Source organism: Hemitrygon akajei, chromosome 2 (genome assembly GCF_048418815.1).
Source record: "Hemitrygon akajei chromosome 2, sHemAka1.3, whole genome shotgun sequence".
In the NCBI taxonomy this organism is placed as follows: domain Eukaryota; kingdom Metazoa; phylum Chordata; class Chondrichthyes; order Myliobatiformes; family Dasyatidae; genus Hemitrygon; species Hemitrygon akajei.
The window spans coordinates 45,101,364-45,124,534 of record NC_133125.1 but is presented as its reverse complement, the minus strand read 5'-3'; the positions used below and the strand labels follow the sequence as shown (position 1 = coordinate 45,124,534).

Here is a 23,171-nt window from a genome sequence, read left to right as displayed (position 1 = left end):
GGGCGGGACCTGTGTAACAGGAGGAAAGGCCGGTTGCGAATCGCTGCGCGCGGGAAGTGGGGAGTTTGGCTGCTGGTCACGGGCTCGGCGCGAGACCGTGACCTCGCCGGGAGCGCGGGGGGGAGATGGTGGACGTGTTCGCCGGGCACACGCTGGTCAATAAGGACGGCCGGGCGGTGGACCCCGAGGAGGCGCTGAAGAATAAAGTTGTGGGCATCTACTTTTCGGGGGGCTGGTGCCCGCCCTGCCGCGATTTCACGCCGCGCCTGTGCGAGTTCTACACCGAGCTGATGGAGGAGTCGGAGCCGGCGCCGCAGTTCGAGATCGTCTTCGTGTCTTCGGATAAGAGCCAAGCCGACATGGAGAACTACATGGCAGCGATGCACGGAGACTGGCTAGCACTACGCTGGGAGGATCAGTACAAAATGTGAGTGTGGGCTCTCCTGTGTCTGAGGTACCACCGCTTTCCCCCAGCCCCATCTGGTTCCAGTGCCTGCTCCCTTTTGCCCAACATCTCTCCCTAATCTGGTCCTACTCATCACTTTCTTTCCTATCAGATTCCATAATTAGTAGCCCTTGTCGCCACTCATCATCCCCAGACTCTGTCACTATCTCCATTTCTCCGTCCCCCACCTGGCTCCATTCCTTGTTCATCTGGGTCCATCTCTCGCCTACCACACTTAATACCTCACTTCTTAATGCTGGGCATTCTCATTCCTGAGTCAGGATCTCAACCCAAAGCCTGTGCTTCCACAGGCACTGCCTGACCTGCTGAGTTCCTACAGCAGTTTAACACATACAAAATGCTGGAGGAATGCAGTACCTATGGAAATGAATAAGCAGTCGGCATTTCGGACTGAGACCCTTCTTCAGGACTCGAGCAGTTTGTTTCTTTGCTCCAGATGCCAGCACTTGTAGCCTCTATTTCTGCTAAATGGCAGCTGGTGCACTGAACATGCTGATAATATAGGGAATTGGGGGGGGGGGTCTGCAAGTGCTGGAAATCTGAAATAAAAACGGCAAATGCTGGAAACACTCAGCAGGGCAGGCAGCATCTGTGGAAAGAGAAATAGATTTGACATTTGAGATCCTTCGTCAGGAGAGGTAGGGTCATAGATTCGAAGCATTAATGCAGAAGCTTCCTGGCCTGTACAGTGTTTCCAGTTTTTTGTATTTTATTTCATATAGGAGAAGAAGAGGGAAGTGCAGGAATAATTCGGCTTCTGATTATGACTGCAATTATTGTTTCCAATGAATTATTCCTTTTAATGACAAGGAACAGAGAGCATCTGGGATAAATTCTAGTTGTAATGTCATATTCCTGTACAGTGGACTGGAAGAGAGTTTAGGCTATCCTTTTTGACATGCCTTAGAATACTATACACTTGTACTAATGAGACCATTTAATGCATGGCAAGAACATGTAAAGAAGGCACCATTAACTATTCTTGATCCATGTTGTTGCTATGTACTTACATTAAGTGGTCACACAGATGAAGGCAAGTACAGGACAACAATATGGAGCATGAAAAGAGGACACAATTAATCATGACTGTTATGGTATTACAGATTTTATTCAACCCACTTTGCCACAAGCAAAGATATTCTATGCCCTTAACTACTACCTTATGTCAAATACCTATCCAATGAATATATATCTGATTATACGTATTTTCTCCTTGGTATAAATGCCATGATAATTAAGAGGCTCATTGCACTGGAATAAAGTGGGTTTTTAATAGAATTGAGAACTGGCATCTGTTCCTGAAAGCACTTTCGTTTTTATGTAGCACCTGCACACTGTACCAGCTAAGTTGTGCATGAAAATAATATTAACTTCCAAAATAGATGTTTTGAAATTGTTCATATGACGTGTGTTGATGACAAGGCCAACATTTAGTGTCCTTTCCCAATTCCCCTTGAGATACAAAAGTAATATTCTGAACCAAAGATTAAAAACAAAAAAAATATCAAATTCACAGTATATTGCAACCCATGGTGTGTGGTGTTGGAGTGCTTAGGGTGCTGTTCAAGTAAGCTGCTTTGCCATGGGTGATTTTGAGTTCTTTTGGTATTGTTAGAATTACACTTATTCAGGTCTCAACACTTCTGATTTGTGTATGATGAAAAGGCTTTAGGGAATTATGAAATTAGTTATTTTCTGCAGTGTATCTAATATTTGCCTAGCTATGGTTCTGACAGTTTTTAGAGAAGCAAAGTCATTGTTCTAACTCTAGAACACTATCCTGCAAAACATGTTCAGATGAGATGACTGGTATCCAGTAAATGGTTCTTTGGTACAAGTTCTCATTCCAGCCTGTGGAGTCTTCCTCTATATTCTTTTTTTTAACCAAGACTGTAATCCAATGCTTAGTCAAATGTTGCTTTACTGTTTCCTGCACCACTTCTGGAATTCACCAGTTTTGATCATAGACTGAGGATTTAATAATTTTGGACATAGAGTGACTCAGGCAAAGCCCATTCTGCTTCAGTGAATAAACTGTTGGTGACTAAGAGCTGCTTGATAGGATTGTCAGCAATTTCTTGCATCACTAAGCTGATTGGATAGTTGGCTTAGTTGGATATACTGTATCCTATTTTGTATGGACAACACATAGCTGGATAACATTGACCTTTATAATTATGGGGCTTAAATTGAAACAACTTGTTGATTAAAGCTGGAATATTACCTGGTCCAAAAACACAAAATATTGGAAATAGTGAGCAGGTCAGGCAGCAAGTGTGGGAGGAGAAACAGTTAACGTTTTGGGTCAGGGGTGTATGGTTAGAACTGGGAAAGATAGCAGGAGAAAGGCAGGTGAGATTTTCTATCTTCTCAATGAAATTAAGTACAAATGGACTTTTTTCCTATCTTCTACAGAAAATAAATAATATATTTACTGCAATAATACAGATGAGTCAGTAACTTGCTCATTCTAAATATGTGCAAGAAATCATTGTGAATTAAGAAGCAGGAAATTATATATTGCATCTCGAGTTGATGCACTGGAAAACAAGCACTCAACTGTGTGGTTGTACTCAATGGACTTGTGTCATAGGGCCAGTATTTTAGTATTAAGATTTGTTTCAGATTTAATAAAGTAGGGTTATGTCAGGTAACATTTTTGGTCTGACCCCTATCTTCAAACTAGTTAAGGGTTTAGTAAGATACACAAACACCCTAAAGTTGATCAGTTTTCAGTATTAAACTGCTTTACAAGATGCTTAGCAGACTTTATGAAAGAATTGTTGGATATTTCAGAATCAGAATTAGAATAAGGTTTAATATCACTGGCATATGTCATGAAATTTGTTTTGCATCAGCAGTACATTGCAATACATAAACTATGATTTACAAAAAGTATATATAAAAGAATCAACTTAAGTAAGTAGTGCAAAAAGAGAAAAAATAGTGAGAATGTTCATAGGTTCATTGGCCATTCAGAAAGCAGATGACAGAAGGGAAGAAGCTGTTCTTGAAACATTGTGCATGTCTTCCTGTACCTCCTCCCTAATGGTAGCAATGAGAAGACGGCATATCCTAGGTGATGGGGGTCCTTGATGATGGATGCCGCTTTTCAATGCATCGCTTTTTGAAGGTGTCCTTGATGCATTGACCCCTCTATACCAGATGGTGATGCAACAAGTCAGAATGCTCTCCATAGTACATCTGTAGAAATTTGAGTATCTTTGTTGATGTACCAAGTATCCTCAAACTAATGACATTTAGCTACTGTTTTGCCTTCTTTGTAATTGCATCAATATGTTGAGCCCAGGATAGATCTTCAGAGATATTGAAGCCCAGGTACTTGAAACTGCTCACCCTTTCCACTGCTGATCACTCGATGAAGACTGATGTGTGTTCCCTTGACTTCCCCTTCCTAAAGTCCACAATCGTTTCCTTGGTCTTCCTGATGTTGAATGCAAGATTGTTGTTGTGACATCACTCAATCAGCTGATCTATCTCACTCCTGTATGCCTCCTTGTCACCATCTGCAATTCTACCACCAATAGTTGTGTCATTGATAGAGGGTGTTTGAGCTGTGCCCAGCCACACAGTTGTGGGAGTAGAGAGATCAGTGGGCTAAGCACGCATCCTTGAGCTGTGCCGGTGTTATTGTCAGCAAGGAGATGTTATTTCCAATCCACACTGACTCTGGTCTCCCAGTGAGGAAGTTGAGGATCCAGATCCAGAGGAGGTACAGAGGCCCAGGTTTTGGAGTTTGTACATTTGTCAGCAGGGCAGTTGGAAGTGGGGATACCTGTAAACCAGCGCACTATCCCCATTAATGTTTTTTTTTTGAAGGGGAACTGCATTTGAGACCCAAGTCTGCAGTCTGTGGTTCACCAAGTTTGAGTATCGATAGGTTTTTTAAAAACGTCCTAAAATGATGTTGCTTACTGAAGTGCCCATGGCTGTGACTGGATTTCAGCTGGAGTAGTCCTAAAAGGAAATATTTGATGATTCACCTTGGAACTGCATACAAGATGCTACTTATGGGTGGCATCTTAAAGAGATGTATTAGTTGAGTTTCTTGTCAAGGTTAGGGTGTAGAACAGAGGTCCTGGGGGGGAAAAAAAGAATTTGCTGGCAAAAATTCAGTAGAAAGACAAATATAAGGCACTTATACATAGAGGTTCAATTGCATTTTTAAAAAATACTCTGCAAATACCATTAAAGTTCAGTGCTTAATTATTTAACTTTGGAATAAGAGGGGAGCAATCGCTTTCCTGTAGTTATACTATAGGCCTCTCAATAATTAACAGGAATTAGAGGAGCGGATATGCAAACAAACTACAGAAAGCTATAAGAATATAGTAGCATGACATTTTAACATGCCCAATATTAACTGGGATTGTCTCAGTACTGTACAAGGAACTTGGATGATGCAGAATTTAAGTGAGTCCAAGGAAGATTTTTGAGATAAATGTGCATTGTCCTACTAGAGATGGGATTGTACTTGACCTTGGCTTGGGAATCAAAATTGGGCAAGTGGGGGAGTATTTTGAGAATAGTGATCATAACTCTGTAAGTCTTAAGATCATTATGGAAAGGGATCAGATTAGTCAACAAGTTAAGGTGTTAAACTGGAGAAGGCTGATTTCACAAAGCATAAGAGGACCTAGTGAAAGTAGTTTTGGAGCAGATTCTTGCAGGAAGAAAAGAAGATGAAAAGTGGGAGTCTTCCAAGAGAAATAGTTGAGAGTTCAGGGCCAACATGTTCTGGTAAAGATGGAACTTAAAGATGGCAAGATTAAAGAAACTTGGATGAAAAAATATTGATGGCTTTGTCAAGTAGAGAAAAGGGAAAATGGTAAGTATAGACTACTGTAATTGAGGGTTTTTCTTGAACATAGTGTGTAAAAAAAGATGTTAAAGAAAGAAATTAGAAGGATAAAAAGGGGGCTTTAAATATTGTTGACAAGTAAAATTAATGAACATCCCCAAATATTCCATAAATATATCAGGAAAAGAGCAGAGAGCCAGGGAAGGGATGGGGACTAACAGGATAATCTACATGTAGTTAAGACATGTGGATGAGGTTCTAAAAGATTACTTTTCATTGGTATTCACCAGTGAATAATCTGGAATAGCTCAGAATTAAGAAGGAGGTAGTTTTAGAAGACACAAGATGCATAAGGGTTGAATAATCCACTGATCTAATAAGATCTATTCCAAGGGAAGAAAACTGGTGCACTGACAGACATTTTTGCATCTTAGTTAGCCATAGGTGAGTTGCCAGAAGACTGAAAGATGGCTGATGTTGTTACTTTATCTAAGAATGGCAGCAAACATAAGCTGGTTAACTATAGATCAGTAAGCCTTGTCATTGTAATTGGTGAAAATCTAAGGAATAGGATTGATATACATTTGGAAATGCAAGGACTGATGAAGGATAGTCAATTTGACATTTTGGAGGGGAAGTTCTGATCCCTAATTTTAAAAAGGTAGTTAAGAATAATGATAAAGGCAGAATGGTAATTCTTCTTTATGTAGATTTTAATAAGGCATTTGACAGGGCCCTTCGTGGTAGGGCAATAACAAGGTTTAGGCATATGAAATCTAAGCCACTCTGGCTAATTAGATCCAAAATTGGCTTGGCAAACAGGCCAGGTGGTGGTGGTGGAAGGGTGCTTTTCTGATTGTAATTCTCTGATCAGTGGAGTACCACAGGGATTGTCTTAGGACTCTCATTTGTGAAATATAATGTTTTCTGGCTCCTTCCTCATTCCTTTCCAGTCCTGATAAAGGGTTCTGGCCCAAAATATCAGCTCTTTAATTCTCTTCATAGATGCTTCCTGACCTGCTGAGTTTCTCCAGTATTTTGTGTATTACTCTGGATTTCCAGCATCTGCAGAATATCCTGTGTTAGTGCTTTCTCTGGAATGTCTGAGGCTGAGGGCAGATGGAAGGAAGTTAATAAAATTAAGGGAAGCATAAATAGGGTAGACAGACATAATCTTTTTTCCAGGAGTTGAAATTCAAATACTAGAGGTGGAGAAAGTTTAGAGAGATGTGGGCAAATTGTTTTACACAGTGTTGTGTAGTCTGGAATGGACTGCCAAGGGTAGCAGTGGAAGCAGATTGGAGAATGATGTTTAAGAGGGTTTTAGATTGGTCCATGAATATGCAGAAAATGGATGATTTGCTGACAGAAGAGATTGGTTTAATTTACCGTTGTGTTTACAGCAGACATTTGGGCTAAAGGGCTTGATCCTGTGCTTTACTGTTCTATGTTTTATATTAATGACTTGGATGTGAATGTCTGATTTCTAATTAGCAAATTGACAGGTGACAGAAAAGTTGATGGTGTTGTGGGTAACACTATTTGATTAAGAGAGGGACCATGGGATGTAAGTCCTGAAAGTGCAGTACAAGTAGATAGGGTAGTGAGCTGGCATGCTTGGTTTCATAGGTTGAGGCATAGAATATGAAAGTTAGGATGTTATGTTGCAACTTTACAAATCAAGTGGTTAGACTGTACTTGGGAGTATTGTTTGCAGTTCTGGTCATCACACTGTAGGAAGTATCTGGTTGCACTACAGGAAATACAGAGGAGATTCACCAGGATTTTGCCTAAATTAGAGAGCTTTAGTTATGGGGAAAGATTGGGAGCTTTAGTTATGGAGAAAGATTGGGTAGACTAGGCTTGTTTCCCCTGGAAGAAAAGAGGCTAAGAGTTTATAAAATTATAAGAGGTCCCGATAAGATAGATGGCCATAATCATTTTCCCATGGTAGGTGTACAATAACGAGGTTTAAGGCAAGAGAAAGACATTTAAAGGGAATTTGATGGGAATGCTTTTATTATACAGAGAATGCGCTGCCAGAGTAAGTGGCGGAATCAAATCATTATTAGTTTTGAAACACTGAGACATGCACTTAAATGGTCAAGAAGGTTATGAACTTATTGCAGGCATCAGGATTAATGTAATATTGTGGTGGGGGAGGGGAAGGTCAGCATCAATGTGGTGGGTTGGGGGGGGTTCTGTGCTGTGCAACTCTGATTTTATTTCTATGTAATTTTTTTCCATCCTTAAGGATATTATATTCTTCATCTTTACACCCTTTGCTGTTTGTTTTAAATGAGTCACAAAACAGCAAAGTGTCATTTTATAAGCTTCAAAGTGTGAAAGGGGATTGAACAATATTGATTATTTTCGAGCAGGTGTTAAGTTTTTTACTATGGGGTAATGGGTTCAGATTTAGTTAAGTGCAAAGGTAGAGGCCTCAAAATATATATATATATATATATATATAAAATGTCTACTAAACCACAATACAGCCTTGTAAGCAGCTTCTTGTTTATTTTCTGTGCTGTGGATTTAAAATTAAGTAGGCTTATCTTATTGTTATTCCATTTGTTGTTTATAGTAGATCTCAAGGTGAATTTTCTCTATAGAACAAAAAAATGACAGGTCTTTTGCAATTTAGCATGGTCCTTTACAGTGAATAACTTTTTGGAGATTGATGAATAAGATTGAATAATGATTCTACACAAGTGTGAGCTTACTATCATATATGTAACATTCTGTGTTGCATTCAATGGGCAAAAATTGTTCCAATTGATTCGGAATAACAGATTTTACAACAAAGTAATTTAAGTCATTGTGGATGTGCCATCCTCTAATATTCTCAGTCTCATTTCCATGTACCCTTTGAAAAATTACTTAAATGTAAAATATTAAAAAGCTTTTGTAGAATGTAGCTGCTCAGTTCATGCTTGTGCATAAATCCAACCCATCAGGTCACTCGCATAATATATTTTGATGACATTAATTTTTTTATAGCCTTGCTCATGATTTCTGGTTACTAAATTAGCCCTTTGTATCTCAGCACTGGGTTTGATCTACTTTCTAAAATAAAAGATGTACTTCTAAAGCCCATTCACAATAACAGAATGCATCAAAGCACTTTACAGATAAAGTAGTATCTTTTGAAGTGTACTATTATAGCATAGAAGAAAAAAAGCATTACCAATTTGTACACAGCAATATCTGCAAACAACAGTGAGCTCACAGAGGCACAATAAAAAGAGTAAGCTCCATTGGCTCCTCCATTCAACTAGAGAAAGGCTGATCTGATCCTTGGCTTTATTTGCACGTCACACACTTTGATTTAATAAATGATCGGATCATCTGTTCCACAGTTGATTGAGAGATTGACCAAAATATTGGGAAAGTTCCAATTTTCATCAAAATAATGGGTTTGGATTTCATATGTCTACCTAAGGGAGCATAACCAAGGCCTAACAATTTGTATAGATTTAGTATTACCTCGTTGATATATATGTATTGATTATTAAACTGAGAGTCCAAGATTTATTAATATGCAACATTTTGTGTCTGAATCATATGTGTCATTGCTTTTTCATTGTTCTTTTTACTCTTAGGGTGTGAAGCATTGTGTCATAGGTGATATTCTCTGTTTGCCTAACTATTGTAGAAATCTTTGTTTCCTCTGTCTCAATCTATGGAATCTGAGGAGTTCTAAACCTGCCTTTATTTTAAATTCACTTAATGCGCTGTGGATATCACTAATGAGGTTAGAATCTATTTTCCTATCTTTAATTACCACTGAGGGGGTGTTGGTGAACGATCTTATTTAACTGCTTCCATCCTTCAGAAAGGGTATTTCCATTGTGATTTTGGGAAGGTTTTACATTTTAGATGAGTGCTCTTGGACAGCCATTGGCTAATGTATGCCATTTTGCCATACTTCATGTGCAGTAATTTTCACTTCATCTCTGGAAGGTTTTCCTGGATGTTTGCAAAGAATTTCAGGATGTATATTGTATACACTGTGACATTAAATGTACCTATTAAATTCAGCACTTTATACCATGTTTGAGTTAAAATCTGAAGTTAGTGGATGGCATCTTTTTCACTCAGAATAATGAGATTGGACAGTGATTATCTGAATTGACTTTATCCTGTATTTTTAAATTATTGACAGGATATACACTCAGTGCTCACTTTATAAGGTACAGGAGTGGAACCCAGCGCAGTCTTCTGCTGTTGTAGCCCATCCACTTCAAAATTTGACGTACTATGCTGTTCTACACCACATTATTGTAACATGTAGCTATTTGAGTTATTGTCATTTTCCTGTCAGCTTGAACCACTCTGGTCATTTTCTGACCTTTCTTGTTAACAAGGTATTTTCACCCAAAAAACTGCTACTCATTGGATGTTTTTTGTTTCTCCCACCATTTTTTTTGTAAACTCCAGAGACTATTGTGCGTGAAAGTCCCAGGAGATCAGTGGTTTCTTAGATACTCTAACCACCTTGTCTGGTACTAACAATCATTCCACAGTCATCCCCATGGGGATGAATAAAGTATCTATCTATCTATCTATCATTTCTTCCCCATTCTGAACCTTTTGACCATGTCTGCATGCTTTTATTCATTGAGTTGCTGCCACATAATTGGCTGATTAGGTATTTGTGTTAATGAGCCGTTTACAGGTATACCTAATAAAGTGTCACTGAGTATATATACTTGGTTAATATTCAGCATTTGTTTGGTGGATGCCAATGTTGAAATTATTGGAATATCATAGCCAGATAGGAGGTTAATACTGGTACTAAAGTCTTCATTTATAGAGCTGTCAAATTTCATGGCCTTGGCTGTATCCAATTTTATATCACATAGAATAGATCAATTGGCTGAAGACAGGCTTTTGTGGTAATGGGATAAGTGGGAGGAAGCAAGGATAGAACATCCGCTGATACATCTGATTAAATATGGTGCCAGAGGTAGACGGAAGTTTCTTCAGTTAGATTTTAGGCTGTAAAGATGTTCTTAGGACAGCTACATATGCTAAGCAATTGAATTGTTCACTGCCATCCATGACTAGCCATGTAGAACTTTATCAATAGATCATTGGTTGAAGGGCTGTTTAGTTGTCTATTGCGTACTGTTTAATCTTGTAATGTAGTGTTGTCAGGTTGCAACATTATTTTTAGGGACACTTGTTGCTGGGCTTGCCTTCTGCTCTTACTGTTAAGCCAGGGTTAATCATTTTCCTTAATTGTAATGGTGGAGTGAGGAATATGCTGGGCCATGAGGTTTCACATTTTGAAGGAATTAAATTCTGCTTTTGATGCCACCTACCTCATTTAGCACAAAGAAATAAAAACTTGCAGATGTGAAAATTCAATGAAATACAAAATGTTAAAAGTAGCTTCAGAGCTACCTTTTCAGTCAGGTCCACATTCAAGATTTAATAAGCAGAGCTTCATGACAGTTTTCTCTGAGTTGGACAATTGGCATGAGTGCGTAAAAAGAGCTAGCTTTCAATCAGGAAGGTGATGGAGATTTTAAAGGCAGTTCCTCTAAGTTGAGGAGCAACCAACCAGCAAGAGGGATTCATTGGAGGGGGCCAAAAAAATAGCACAGGTGCAAGTAGAGTGGCCATTCTTTAGTGTGTTCCAATGTTTTGAGTGGCTTTGGCTCATCATGCTTGGGTGAGATCAGGCTTTCGCGCTGTTGAGTATTTGGTAGGTTTCTCTTTTTCTGTTCTTATTTGTTCATGCCTTGTCTTGGTGCATATCGGCACCAATGACATAGGTAGACAAGGTGAGAAAGTCCTGAAGAGCTAGGTAGAAAGCTGAGGGAGGGTTTAAACTACTTTGGCAGAGGTATGGGAAGTAGAGTGATAGTGCTGAAGATGAGGTAGCTGCTTTACAGAGACAAAGTGTAGTAGGAAGAGACTGTTGACTGGACAAATTTACAATCAACAGGATGAGTTGCAATGAAAAAGGCAGACAAAATTGAAAAGGGCGAATACAAGACAAAGTGTTCTATTTGATTGTGGACAGTATATGGAATAAGGTAAACATAGCTTATTTACAGATTGGCATGTATGATGTAGGCATCACTGAATCAAGGCTGAAAGAAGGTGATAGCTGGGAGCTTAATGTCCAAGGATACACATTGTATCAAAAGGACAGACAGGAAGACAGAGGGAGTGCTGTTGCTCTGTTGATTTAGAAAATGAAATCATTGGAAAGAGGGACATCAGGCCCAAAAGGTGTTGAATCATTGTGGATAGAGCTAAGGAACTGCAAGGGTAAAAAGACCCTTATGTGAGTTGTACACAGACCCCAAACAGTAGTAAGGATGTGGTCCACAAATTACAACAGGAGATAGAAAATGCACTAGTCATGGGGGATTTCAATATGCAGGTGGATTGGGATAATCAGGTTGGTGCTGGATTCCAAGAGGGAGAATTTGTAGAATGCCTACGAAATGGATTTTTAGAGCAGCTTGTGGTTGAGCCCACTAGGGGATCAGCTATTCTGGATTGGATGTCGTGCAGTGAATCGGAATTGATTAGAAAGCTTAAGGTTAAAGAACCTTACTAATGGTGACTAGTGGGGTGCCACAGGGCTCGGTATTGGGACCACAGCTGTTTACCATTTACGTTAACGATTTGGATGAAGGCATAGAAAATAACATCGGCAAATTTGCTGATGATACTAAGCTGGGTGGCAGTGTGACATGTGATGAGGATGTTAGGAGAATTCAGGGTGACTTGGATAGGCTGGGTGAGTGGGCAGATACTTGGCAGATGGCGTTTAATGTGAATAAGTGTGAGGTTATCCACTTTGGGAGTAAGAACAGGAAGGCAGATTATTATCTGAACGGTATAGAGTTGGGTAAGAGAGTAATACAAAGAGATCTAGGAGTCCTTGTTCATCAGTCACTGAAGGTGAATGAGCAAGTGCAGCAGGCAGTGAAGAAGGCTAATGTTGTGAATGTTGGCCTTTATTACAAAGGGAATTGAGTACAAGAGCAAGGAAATCCTCTTGCATTTGTACAGAGCCCTGGTGAGACCACACCTGGAGTATTGTGTACAGTTTTGGTCTCCAGGGTTAAGGAAGGACATCCTGGCTGTAGAGGAAGTGCAGCGTAGATTCACGAGGTTAATTCCTGGGATGTCTGGACTGTCTTACGCAGAGAGGTTAGAGAGACTGGGCTTGTACACGCTGGAATTAAGGAGATTGAGAGGGGATCTGATTGAAACATATAAGATTATTAAGGGATTGGACAAGATAGAGGCAGGAAATATGTTCCAGATGCTGGGAGAGTCCAGTACCAGAGGGCATGGGTTGAGAATAAGGGGTAGGTCATTTAGGACAGAGTTAAGGAAAAACTTCTTCTCCCAGAGGGTTGTGGGGGTCTGGAATGCACTGCCTCGGAAGGTAGTGGAGGCCAATTCTCTGGATGCTTTCTAGAAGGAGCTAGATAGGTATCTTATGGATAGGGGAATCAAGGGATATGGGGACAAGGCAGGAACTGGGTATTGATAGTAATTGATCAGCCATGATCTCAAAATGGCAGTGCAGGCTCGAAGGGCCGAATGGTCTACTTCTGCACCTATTGTCTATTAACCCCTGGGCCAATGTCGTGGTTTCTCGTGCCCTACAAACGACCAGGAGACGCAGAAGATTCTTCAAGAAGTATTAAACTTTAATTTGCAAATCAAAGCCGAGACAGTCATTGAGCTAGTCGCCGATTGCCCACCGATCCTTGTACATAGCATTTTTTATAGCAATCTCCTGGTTTAGTTACATTAGCATATCCAATCGGTCTATAGTTGCGTATCACAAGTACATTCACCACTATTGTTTCTACCCATTGACTTAATCATGTTCTAATCTACATCTCTTAGCTACCTCTCATTAACACACCATTGTCTTCTACATTCTTAAGATTTCATTCTCCTACTAAATTGGATACATGCATAGCAAATAGTAATCTACATCAAAGCTGACTACATAGTTTTGGTTACACAGCAAACAATGCAACTTTTATACTCCCAATATATCCCCCCATAGGGTCTCACACAGAGAAAGAAAACTAAGAGTCCGCACACAAAAGCCCCAATAAACTCAAGCACTTATTCCCAAATTTCGGGTTAAACTATAATTTTCTGTGCCAAGACCTCAAAGTATTCTCTCCCTGTTACCCTGGGCCGCTGAGCCAAAAACCTGTCCCTTTGTACCTGAGACAGGGAAAAAGACTCAGAAGCCCTTACAATCTACTCCCACACTGTCGTTTTGCTCTTGTTCATCCTGCAGGTGTTGTAGGCTGTAACGATACATTTTCGGTGTTTCTTTCTCCACTAAGCTTGCTTCAGTAATTGCCACGAGCATCGGAAATTGTTTGGTTGCAGCACGCACTACAAGAGACTTGAGACAAGGAAGAAAACAGCACAATCGCACAGCTCAACAATACAATACTGACAGTTATTGCCATTTTAGTCAGCTATGCTCCCCATCCTCCGAGTCTACTTTCTAACCAGTCAAATAACTGATGTACGAACCCTGCATTCTGTGCGCATACCTCGCACTGTGACAAGACAAAGTCCACTGAAGCCTGTAAATAAGGTGACCAAAAACCATCCTTCTTTATTTTCTTTATCACTTCCCCCCTTGCACAATGGTCAATCCCATGCGCTTCTGAAATCAGAATCATCAGTAGAGGGGTGGGCGCTACCAACAAATCGTCTTCCATGCTCCACAAGCCTTCCGGGTTCTGCTTGGCCCCCCTTCGTCTCCACATTGTCTGTTCTGCCAACGCTGCCTTACCTTGTATTTCAATTAGGTCCTCTACCACAGGTTCTGGAGCTAGGTTTACCTGGGGGGCAATGACAGCTGATGTACATCCAGACACTTTTCTGGCTGCCTCGTTCGCAGCTTGATTTCCCTTTTTATGTGCCTGGCATTTTACGATAGCCAATGCTTTAGGTTTCATTATGGCTTTTATTAAGTCTAGAATTTGCTGACAATGTTGTATGGGATCTCCATTGCTTTTTTAAAAACCTCTGTTTCCACACTGCCCCGAACAAATGGCATACTCCATGAGCATATGCCGAATCAGTATAGATGTCTACTTTCTCCCCTTCCATCATTTCACATGCAGCTGTCAGGGCTTTGATTTCTGCTAGTTGGGCGGAACACGGTTGGGGACAGGACTCCATCCTAATAATCTTATAGCTCGACTGATCCTGCTGCACTACTGAGAACCCTGCATGATTTCCATCATAATCCCTATAACAAGAGCCATTTACGAACAGAACCTTTTTATCTGCATCCTCTAGTGGTTCTGACCGTAAATCTGCTCTCAATTTGGCAAATGTTATCGTCTTCGCTACACAATCATGGGGTTCTCCTTCATAGCCCAAAGGGACAAAATCGGCTATATTACTGGTAGTGCATCTCTGTATAGTTATGTCTGGAAATGTCAATAGCATCTGATACGCTGCTATTGTCGTGGTTTCTCGTGCCCCACAAACGACCAGGAGACGCAGAAGATTTCTCAAGAAGTGTTTTGCAGATCAAAGCTGAGACAGTCAGTGAGCTAGTCGCTGATTGCCCACCGATCCTTTGGACATAGCATTTTTTATAGCAATCTCCTGGTTTAGTTGCATTAGCATATCCAATCGGTCTGTAGTTGCGTATCACAAGTACATCCGCCACTATTGTTTCTACCCATTGACTTAATCATGTTCTAATCTACATCTCTTAGCTACCTCATTAACACACCATTGTCTTCTACATTCTTAAGATTTCATTCTCCTACTAAATTGGGTACATGCATAGCAAATAGCAAACTCAGACTACATAATCTACATCTCATTAACACACCATTGTCTTCTACATTCTTAAGATTTCATTTTGGATACATGCATAGCAAATAGCAAGTTTCAAAGCTGACTACATAGTTTTGGTTACACAGCAAAATTTCAACTTTTATACTCCAATATATCCCCCCCTTTGAGACCCAGAGGGTCTCACAGAGAAAAGACTAAGAGTCTGCGCACAAAAGCCCCAATAAACTCAAGCACTTATTCCCAAATCTCGGGTTAAACTATAATTTTCTGCGCCAAGACCTCAAAGTATTCTCTCCCTGTTACCCTGGGCTGCTAGAGTATTCTTTTTGGATACTTTATGTCCTCCGTGCGCCAGCTTCTCTAATAGAGTTATAGTGTCCTGCTCACACTGTTCCTTACTGTGGGAGCAAATCAACAGGTCATCCACATACTGTAACAATGTACTTTCCAATGGTATATGCCCTCTAGGTCTGCCTTCAACACCTGATTAAAAACATGTGGTGAATGTTTAAACCCTTGCGGCATTCTGGTATAGGTATACTGAGCACCTCTGTAAGTAAATGCAAACAGATACTGACACTGGTCGGCTAGAGGAATGCTGAAGAAAGCCGAACAAATCAATCACTGAAAAGTAACTTGCTTCTGGTGGAACATTAGTCAAAAGCGTGTGTGGGTTGGGGACTACCTCTGGCCAGTCCTCTACCACATCATTTACCACTCGCAAATCATGCACCAATCTCCACTTAGATTTATCTGCTTTTAAGACCGGCAGCAATGGGGTATTGCATGGACTGTTTGTTCTTTTAAGCACTACTGTCGATGCTATTCCCTCTTCTGCTTCTGGTCTTAGAGGGTATTGTGGTCTCCTGGGTGGAATTGCTCCTTTTTTCAGCCTTATTTCCACCGGACTAGCTGTTTTTATTTTCCCTACGTCCGTGTCATGCTGTGACCACAGAATAGATGGCAACTCATCTAACCTTCTATCTTTCTGCTGACCTCTTTCCTTTCCCAGCAATGGCATGTGTGGTTGGGGAGTTATTTCGACCTCTCTCACTGTCCCTACCATATCTACACTTACCATTATTTTAATGCAATACTAAGGGTCCTAAGTCTTTAGACTGATGTCCCTTGTTTACCAACAACATTACGTGGGGCGCAGCCTCCGGTATCCTGTACCATTTTTCTAAAAAGGTGTTCCACTTAACTTGTAAAGCTGCCCCTTGCTTTCCAATTATCACAGCCTCCCCTTCCAGGTGCTGTTGGGTACATGCCTCCAGGTGCCATCTCTCCTCTAACTCCCTGTTCTGAGTCTCGTCAAAAATCACTGTACAATGTAGCTCAGATTTGGGCATTACAGCCCTGGGTAATATAGCCTGCACACCCTTTTACCATTTTTCCCAGGTTTCCTGAATCTGATCTGCAATGTCTCCTATCCAAAAGACATTAGTCTTCTTGTCTTCTCGCACTATCAATTGAGCCCCTGCTCTTTCCACACTCAGCCCATTTCTGGTGCATTCTAATTTTAATTCCAGTTTCAATAAGGCATCTCTGCCTAACAAATTAATCGGAGTTCCTTTAAATACTAGCACCGGCAAAACAATTCCTTTATTTCCCATTCTCAACTGCACTGGAGCCGTGCACTGTGTCAACTGTGCTTTCCCTGAGAACCCTACCATCTTAATAAACTTTCCTGACATGGGAAGGTGAAGGGCATACTGTGGCTGTACACAAGTGTACGTGGCTCCAGTATCTATCATCATTGGTGTCAGTTGCACTTCTAACATAACCTGAACAATGGGTTTCTTGTCTGCCTCCCTTGTTATCATTGGGTAAATGTCCCTTCCCACTCGAGTTCTTGGGGCACCCCTAATACCTCGCATAGGGGTTCACAGGTCCGCGGCTAAACTTTAGTTCCCTCTTATTGGTTCCTGCTGGTGTGTGACAGGCCATGGTGCAAACAGACAATCTCTTCTCATGTGACCTGGCTGATTACATCCCCAGCACAATCTCTTTCCCCGTTTCCTCACTGGTCCCCTCTGCCCATAGCTCCTCTGTCCCCCTCCTTTGGACTTCCAGTCCTGTCTGGGCTGTTTGAATTTAGTCTGTTCCTGATAGGGCATTTGTGGGAATGCTCCTCCAAAGACGTTGATTATTGGCATGGGGTTTTCCAGCCCTCGTCTTACAGTATGATCGGTTCCCTCCATATAGCGGTGCTTCATCCAGTTCGATGGCTGTACTTGGACCGGTGGTTGCTGGCAGCATCATTTTGCTTTTCTCTTTTTCCTTCTTTTTGAGTTCTTCGAGCTGCATTTGTATTAACTTTCTTTGCACCTCTTCTTGCTGCTCAGCCAACCTTCGTTTGTCTTTCCGGTATTTCTCAACCGCATGGTCTACGTGGTATCTAAATTCTTGTGGGTCATTGACGTCAGCCCAACCACTTCCTCCAGTTTGGATTTTACTTGCGGAGGCATTGCATCCAAAATGCTATGTCTGAACAGTGTGGTGATAAATAAGCTATTTTCCACCTCTTGCTCAGTCTCCAGTCTCCACCTTTTCAATTGGTTTTCTACATAGGCTGCTGGGTTTTCAGTGTCTCCCAGTGGATCCCCCTTTAAGGCTTTGGGGTCCACTTTGGGTGGATAAAGCTTCCTGAGGGCCTGCCATACCCTCTGCCTCACTCTGTCAAACCCGTCTCCATCAGTTCTCGGGTCGTTCGAGTTTACTATGCCAGCCATTTCCATTAGTTCGTTAAATTTGGAGGTTCCCATCAACCTTATCAATAGTGCCTTCAAATCTCCCATAGCCAATAATCGTCCCGCCATTTCTTCTTCAAAGGCTCTATTCCATTTCCCTGCTCCTTCATGTAGATTGGGCAGAGTGTTTTTCAGCCCTTCTAGGTCCTGGGACTCAGTAACTTATCTAGCTCTCTCGCTACTTCCGCAAGTCACTCCCCTACCGCCTCCTTCTGCTCTTCTAGGCTTCTGCCTCCTACCTCTTCCCCACAAATTCTCGCATCCTCTCTCTCTCCACTTAACTCTTGCTCCTCCAATGAGTCATCTTCTCTTTCTTCCTGTCCGTGTCTGTACACCTGTGGCAGGGACTCCTCATGATCTTTACTCGTGCATGATTCCCTTCTCTCTTGTGTTTCTCCAAGACTCTCATCTCCTATCTTTTTTCCACTTCCTCTTGAATGCCTCATCTCTTCCTGCCCTGATGAGCCACTTTCTTTTCTAGTCTGTTTATTTCTATGGTATAACCGATACTCCTCATACTCCTTTTCCTCTCTCAAGTATTTCATCCGTTCAATCTCTTCTTTCATTTCTCTCTTTGCCTGTTCCACTTTTATCCTTTCTGCCTGTATCTCCTTCCATATCGCCACTTTTTCCTTCTCGTATTGTCTTTTTTCCTCCTCATTATCCCAAACTTGTACTTCTCCCTGCATGTTTACTGTTCCCATCAGCAGGGGGAACTGCTTAGGGGTTCCTTCCTCATTATAGGGAGGGGGCTTTACTGTTTCTTTCACATCCGGGTACGGAGCTGAAGCCAGCTTCTCACTGTACCTTCCTCTCTCTCTAACAGGCTGTTTCTCCAGCACCTTAGTGTCTTCCTCGCTTGTAATCAATATTCTACCTGTCCTCCTCAGCCTTTCTCCCTCCATTCTGAAGAGTTTTAGGACTTCCATTTCTCGTTGTCTTTTTTGCCTTCTTTTCTTAGATTTATCTTTTGGTTTGTAATTTTTAATTAGTCCCTCCATTTCTTTGCACAAACTTACATCAAACGTTCCTTCTCTTGGCCACTTTGTGACCAGGTTTTTGGTTCTCTTTTCCCATTTTTCTGAAGTTTTTGTGATCTCATATTTACCGGGAATTTTTTGCTCAGAATCTCTACTGCCGTTCCTTTACCTGTCATGTTGTTCTCTCTTTTTAAGGTATTTCAGAGATTCACAGTTCGTTTACTGGATAATATTATTTACTCTAATTCTATGCCTAGTCTATCGTCTATCTACCAGCGCTTTAAACTATATATTGGACTGTCCTTGTTTCCTATTCTGTTCTGCCCGTACAGACCTCTATTCAGAGCGGTATCCACAGAACTTTCTCTTTGCACCTCGTCTATTCAGACCCTTATCTCTAAAGGCGGTATCCACGAGGATTTTCTCTATTTTTCCTTTCTCTGCCCGTTCAGACCTTCGTTTCATACGAAGCGGTATCCACAGGGATTTTCTCTATTTTCCTTTCCCTGCCTGTTCAGACCTTTGTTTCATACGTTTCATCAACAGGGACTTACCAACACCACGTGGAATTTTTCTTAACTTAACTTCTTATTAACTTATTAACTTATGTACTTACCCTCACTGCAGTGTTCTTGATCAATCCTCTGAGCCTCCTGTTAACCCCCAATTCTGCCAGATTCTTTGGACCGGAGAGACCCTTCGGCAGTGGTTCCACACTTCTGAGACTCCAAGACCTCCCCAAAACCAACAGAATTCTTAGTCCAAATTGTCACAAAAAGCGCTTACCTTTTGTTTAGGTGCACCCTTAATTCTGTTAGCCTTGTGGGGGTCCCTAGAGGACTGGGAAGCGTCCCCAATCTGCCGTTTCCTTTCCGTGGGTCTCTTTCCGGTCCTGCCGCGGTCGCCAATTTTGTCGTGGTTTCTCGTGCCCCACAAACGACCAGGAGATGCAGAAGATTCTTCAAGAAGTATTAAACTTTAATTTGCAAATCAAAGCTGAGACAGTCATTGAGCTAGTCGCTGATTGCCCACCGATCCTTGTACATAGCATTTTTTATAGCAATCTCCCGGTTTAGTTGCATTAGCATATCCAATCGGTCTACAGTTGCATATCACAAGTACATCCTCCACTATTGTTTCTACCCATTGACTTAATCATGTTCTAATTTACATCTCAGCTACCTCTCATTAACACACCATTGTCTTCTACATTCTTAAGATTTCATTCTCCTACTAAATTGGGTACATGCATAGCAAATAGCAAACTCAGACTACATAATCTACATCAAAGCTGACTACATAGTTTTGGTTACACAGCAAACAAGTTCAAAGCAAAACATCTCTTAGCTACCTCATTAACGCACCATTGTCTTCTACATTCAATTGGATATATGCATAGCAAATAGCAAACTCAGACTACATAATCCACATCTCTTAGCTTCCTCTTATTACATCTCCAGAATAGAGGGGTGTCCTTTTGGAGTGGAGATGAAGAGGAATTTGTTTAGCTAGTGGGTGGTGAATCTGCAGAATTCTTTGCTTCAAGCAGCCATGAAGGCCAAGTCTTTATGTACTGTATATTTAAGGCAGAGATTGATAGATTTTTGATTGGTCAGGGCATGAAGGGATACAGGGAGAAGGAAGGAGATTGGGTCTGAGAGGAAAATTAGATGAGCCATGATATTGTACTTAGGTCAAGCATCACCTGTGCTGAAAGAAATGGTTAATTATTAAGTCAATTCAGTTCTGATGAACAATAGACAAGTTGAAACATACTGTTTCTCTTTAGGGATGCTGCTGGTCCATTGAGTATGGTATTTTGTCCATGCAACCATAATGGATGTATTCGGCATGAAGTCATACACTCTAAACTCATGAGGACAGTGCTCTGGCCACTCCTTGTCATAGATAGACCTGTTTGATATAGGTAAATTGAATGCATAGTTACTGTTCTCTTCACCCATTGCCAACTGAAGACTCATTTTAGTACCCAAGTCCTTCAGGACATTGCCAGCAAGGATGTTCTGAGCCATTCTTAATGAAGGATATTAAAACAGCCATACAGAGTACATTCTGTGCTCCAGCTACTCTGTTTTCCAACAGCTGTTCAACGTGGTGTTCATTAATTAACTCATCATCCAAGACAGGATATTCAGTTGTAATCAAACTTCCTCTTGTCTGTTTAACATCGTATTGCTGATGCTGTGTTTTTGCCCTCCAGGTATGACAAAACAGTCATATCCACACAAAACCTTCAAGATTCTTTCTCAGTCCCTGCCAAGTTGTGTGTGATTAATGATTGAGTCAGTTCTCCCCATTTGGAGACCAGTTCCCAGATATTCATTGGGGATGAATTCTTAAATGCAGCAAGTTGGAACTTATTTATCAAATGTGATTTCTTTCATAAATCCATGACAACTCTGCCCAATCTTTTTATGTGAAAAGAAATGATCGAATTTCAATTACTCAGTTTTAGACACAAGTTTTTCTCCTTTGGTTGATCCAATCTATTGAGATTGATAAATATCTCACTGTGGAAAATTTTAAACGGGATTGGACTTCACACATTATCCTGCTCACATGACTTATTTCCTTTAAGTTACCTTTCATTGCCACAATACCTGCACAACCTATTTTTGAAGGTAAGACACTGATTATAAATTTTGGAACATGGAGAAATAGAGGAAGAGTAGTAGATGGTAGAAAATGCACAGTTGAAATAAAAATGCCAGGCATACTTAACAGGTCAGAGAACATCTATGGAGAAAAGATTCAGTTCACATTTCACATAAATGACCCTTTATTAGATAGTGAAATGCCTGTTTTATTATGCAATGCTTTACTAATACTATTCTTTGTGTATCAGAGAGTTGAAGAAGAAATACTGCATTACAGCAATACCAAAACTGGTAATTGTGAAACAAAATGGAGATGTCATCACTGACAAAGGACGTAAACAGATACGAGATTATGGTTTGGCGTGCTTCAGGAACTGGATTGAAGTAGCAGAGATTTTCCAGAATTTTTCAGCTAATTGAAAGTTATCTTGAAATCAACCTTTTCTAGATATTAGGGAAGCCTATCAATTTGAATGTACATTTTTATAATTGAAATATGTTCAAAATGAAAAAAGCTTGTGTACATTATTTTAAATAGCTCTGTAACTAAATAGTCAACTATGCAATTATAAGCAGTTTGTACAATGTTTATAAAATATAGTAGAGAAATGTCATTTATACTGTAAATTAGTTTTATTGCTTTTAATAAAATATTACTACTGTTTTAACTCTGCACTTTTAACAAACAAGATTTTATTGCATAAAATCAGACTGCTTAAGCGTGATTGTCAGGAATTTGCAACTTTAGTCTCTGTGGTACTCAGTAGAACCAACTATTTTACTGAATGCATTCGTTCTAAAATTGAATGAATAAGTAGTTGCCTTCTGGGAGTGTCTTAAATGGAAACACTGCCATGAAATAGATATTGAAAATAAAAGTTACTGGACAATGAGTGGAAGTAATAGTTGGATCCTTTTAAAGAATTAGTGGATCAACTAATTGTATTGCAGGGAATAGGTCTGCTGCTATTATATACACTCAGTGGCTATTTTATTGGGTAAACCTGCTTTTTAATACAATTGTTTAATCAACTAATCATTTGGCAAGCAACCCAATGCATAAAACCTTGCAAAGATGGTCAAGAGGTTCAGTTGTTGTTCAAACAAAACTTCACAATGGAGAAGAAATGTAATTGAAGTGACTTTGACTGTGGAATGGTTGTTGGTGCCAAACAGGAAACTGCTCAGGTTTTCATGCACAACAGTCACTAGAGTTTACAGAAAATGGTACAAAAAACACAAGGAATACCAGTGAAGGGAAGTTCTGGAGGAAGAAAATACCTTAACAAGAGAGAGGAGAATGGCCAGACTGCTCCAAGCTGACAGGAAGCCAACAGCAACTCCTGTTACAATAGTGCTGTGCAGAAGAGCGTCCCTGAATGCTGCAGCAGTAGAACACCATGAACATACACTTTGTGGACAACTTATTAGGTACATGAGATACAGTTGTAAGAAAGTTTGTAAACCCTTTGCAATTACCTGGTTTTCTGCATTCATTACTCAAAATGTGATCTGATCTTCATCTAAGTCACAATAATAGACACAGAGAATCTGTGTAAACTAATAATACAAACAATTGTACTTTTCATGTCTTTATTGAACACATTGTTTAATCATTCACAGTCCAAGCTGGAAAAAGTATGTGAACCCTTGCATTCAGTAAATGGTAGAACATCCTTTAGCAGCAATAACCTC

General features: G+C 40.5%; 1 protein-coding gene across 1 annotated transcript; it reads left to right on the top strand.

Annotated features, from left to right (window-relative positions):
- On the top strand, positions 1-22,144 carry nxnl2 (nucleoredoxin like 2). The gene is made up of 2 exons (XM_073071669.1): positions 1-427; positions 21,725-22,144. Exons 1-2 carry the CDS (start codon positions 126-128, stop codon positions 21,894-21,896), a joined length of 474 nt encoding a protein of 157 aa, XP_072927770.1. The 5' UTR covers positions 1-125; the 3' UTR covers positions 21,897-22,144.
- The last annotated feature ends 1,027 nt before the right edge of the window (positions 22,145-23,171 follow it).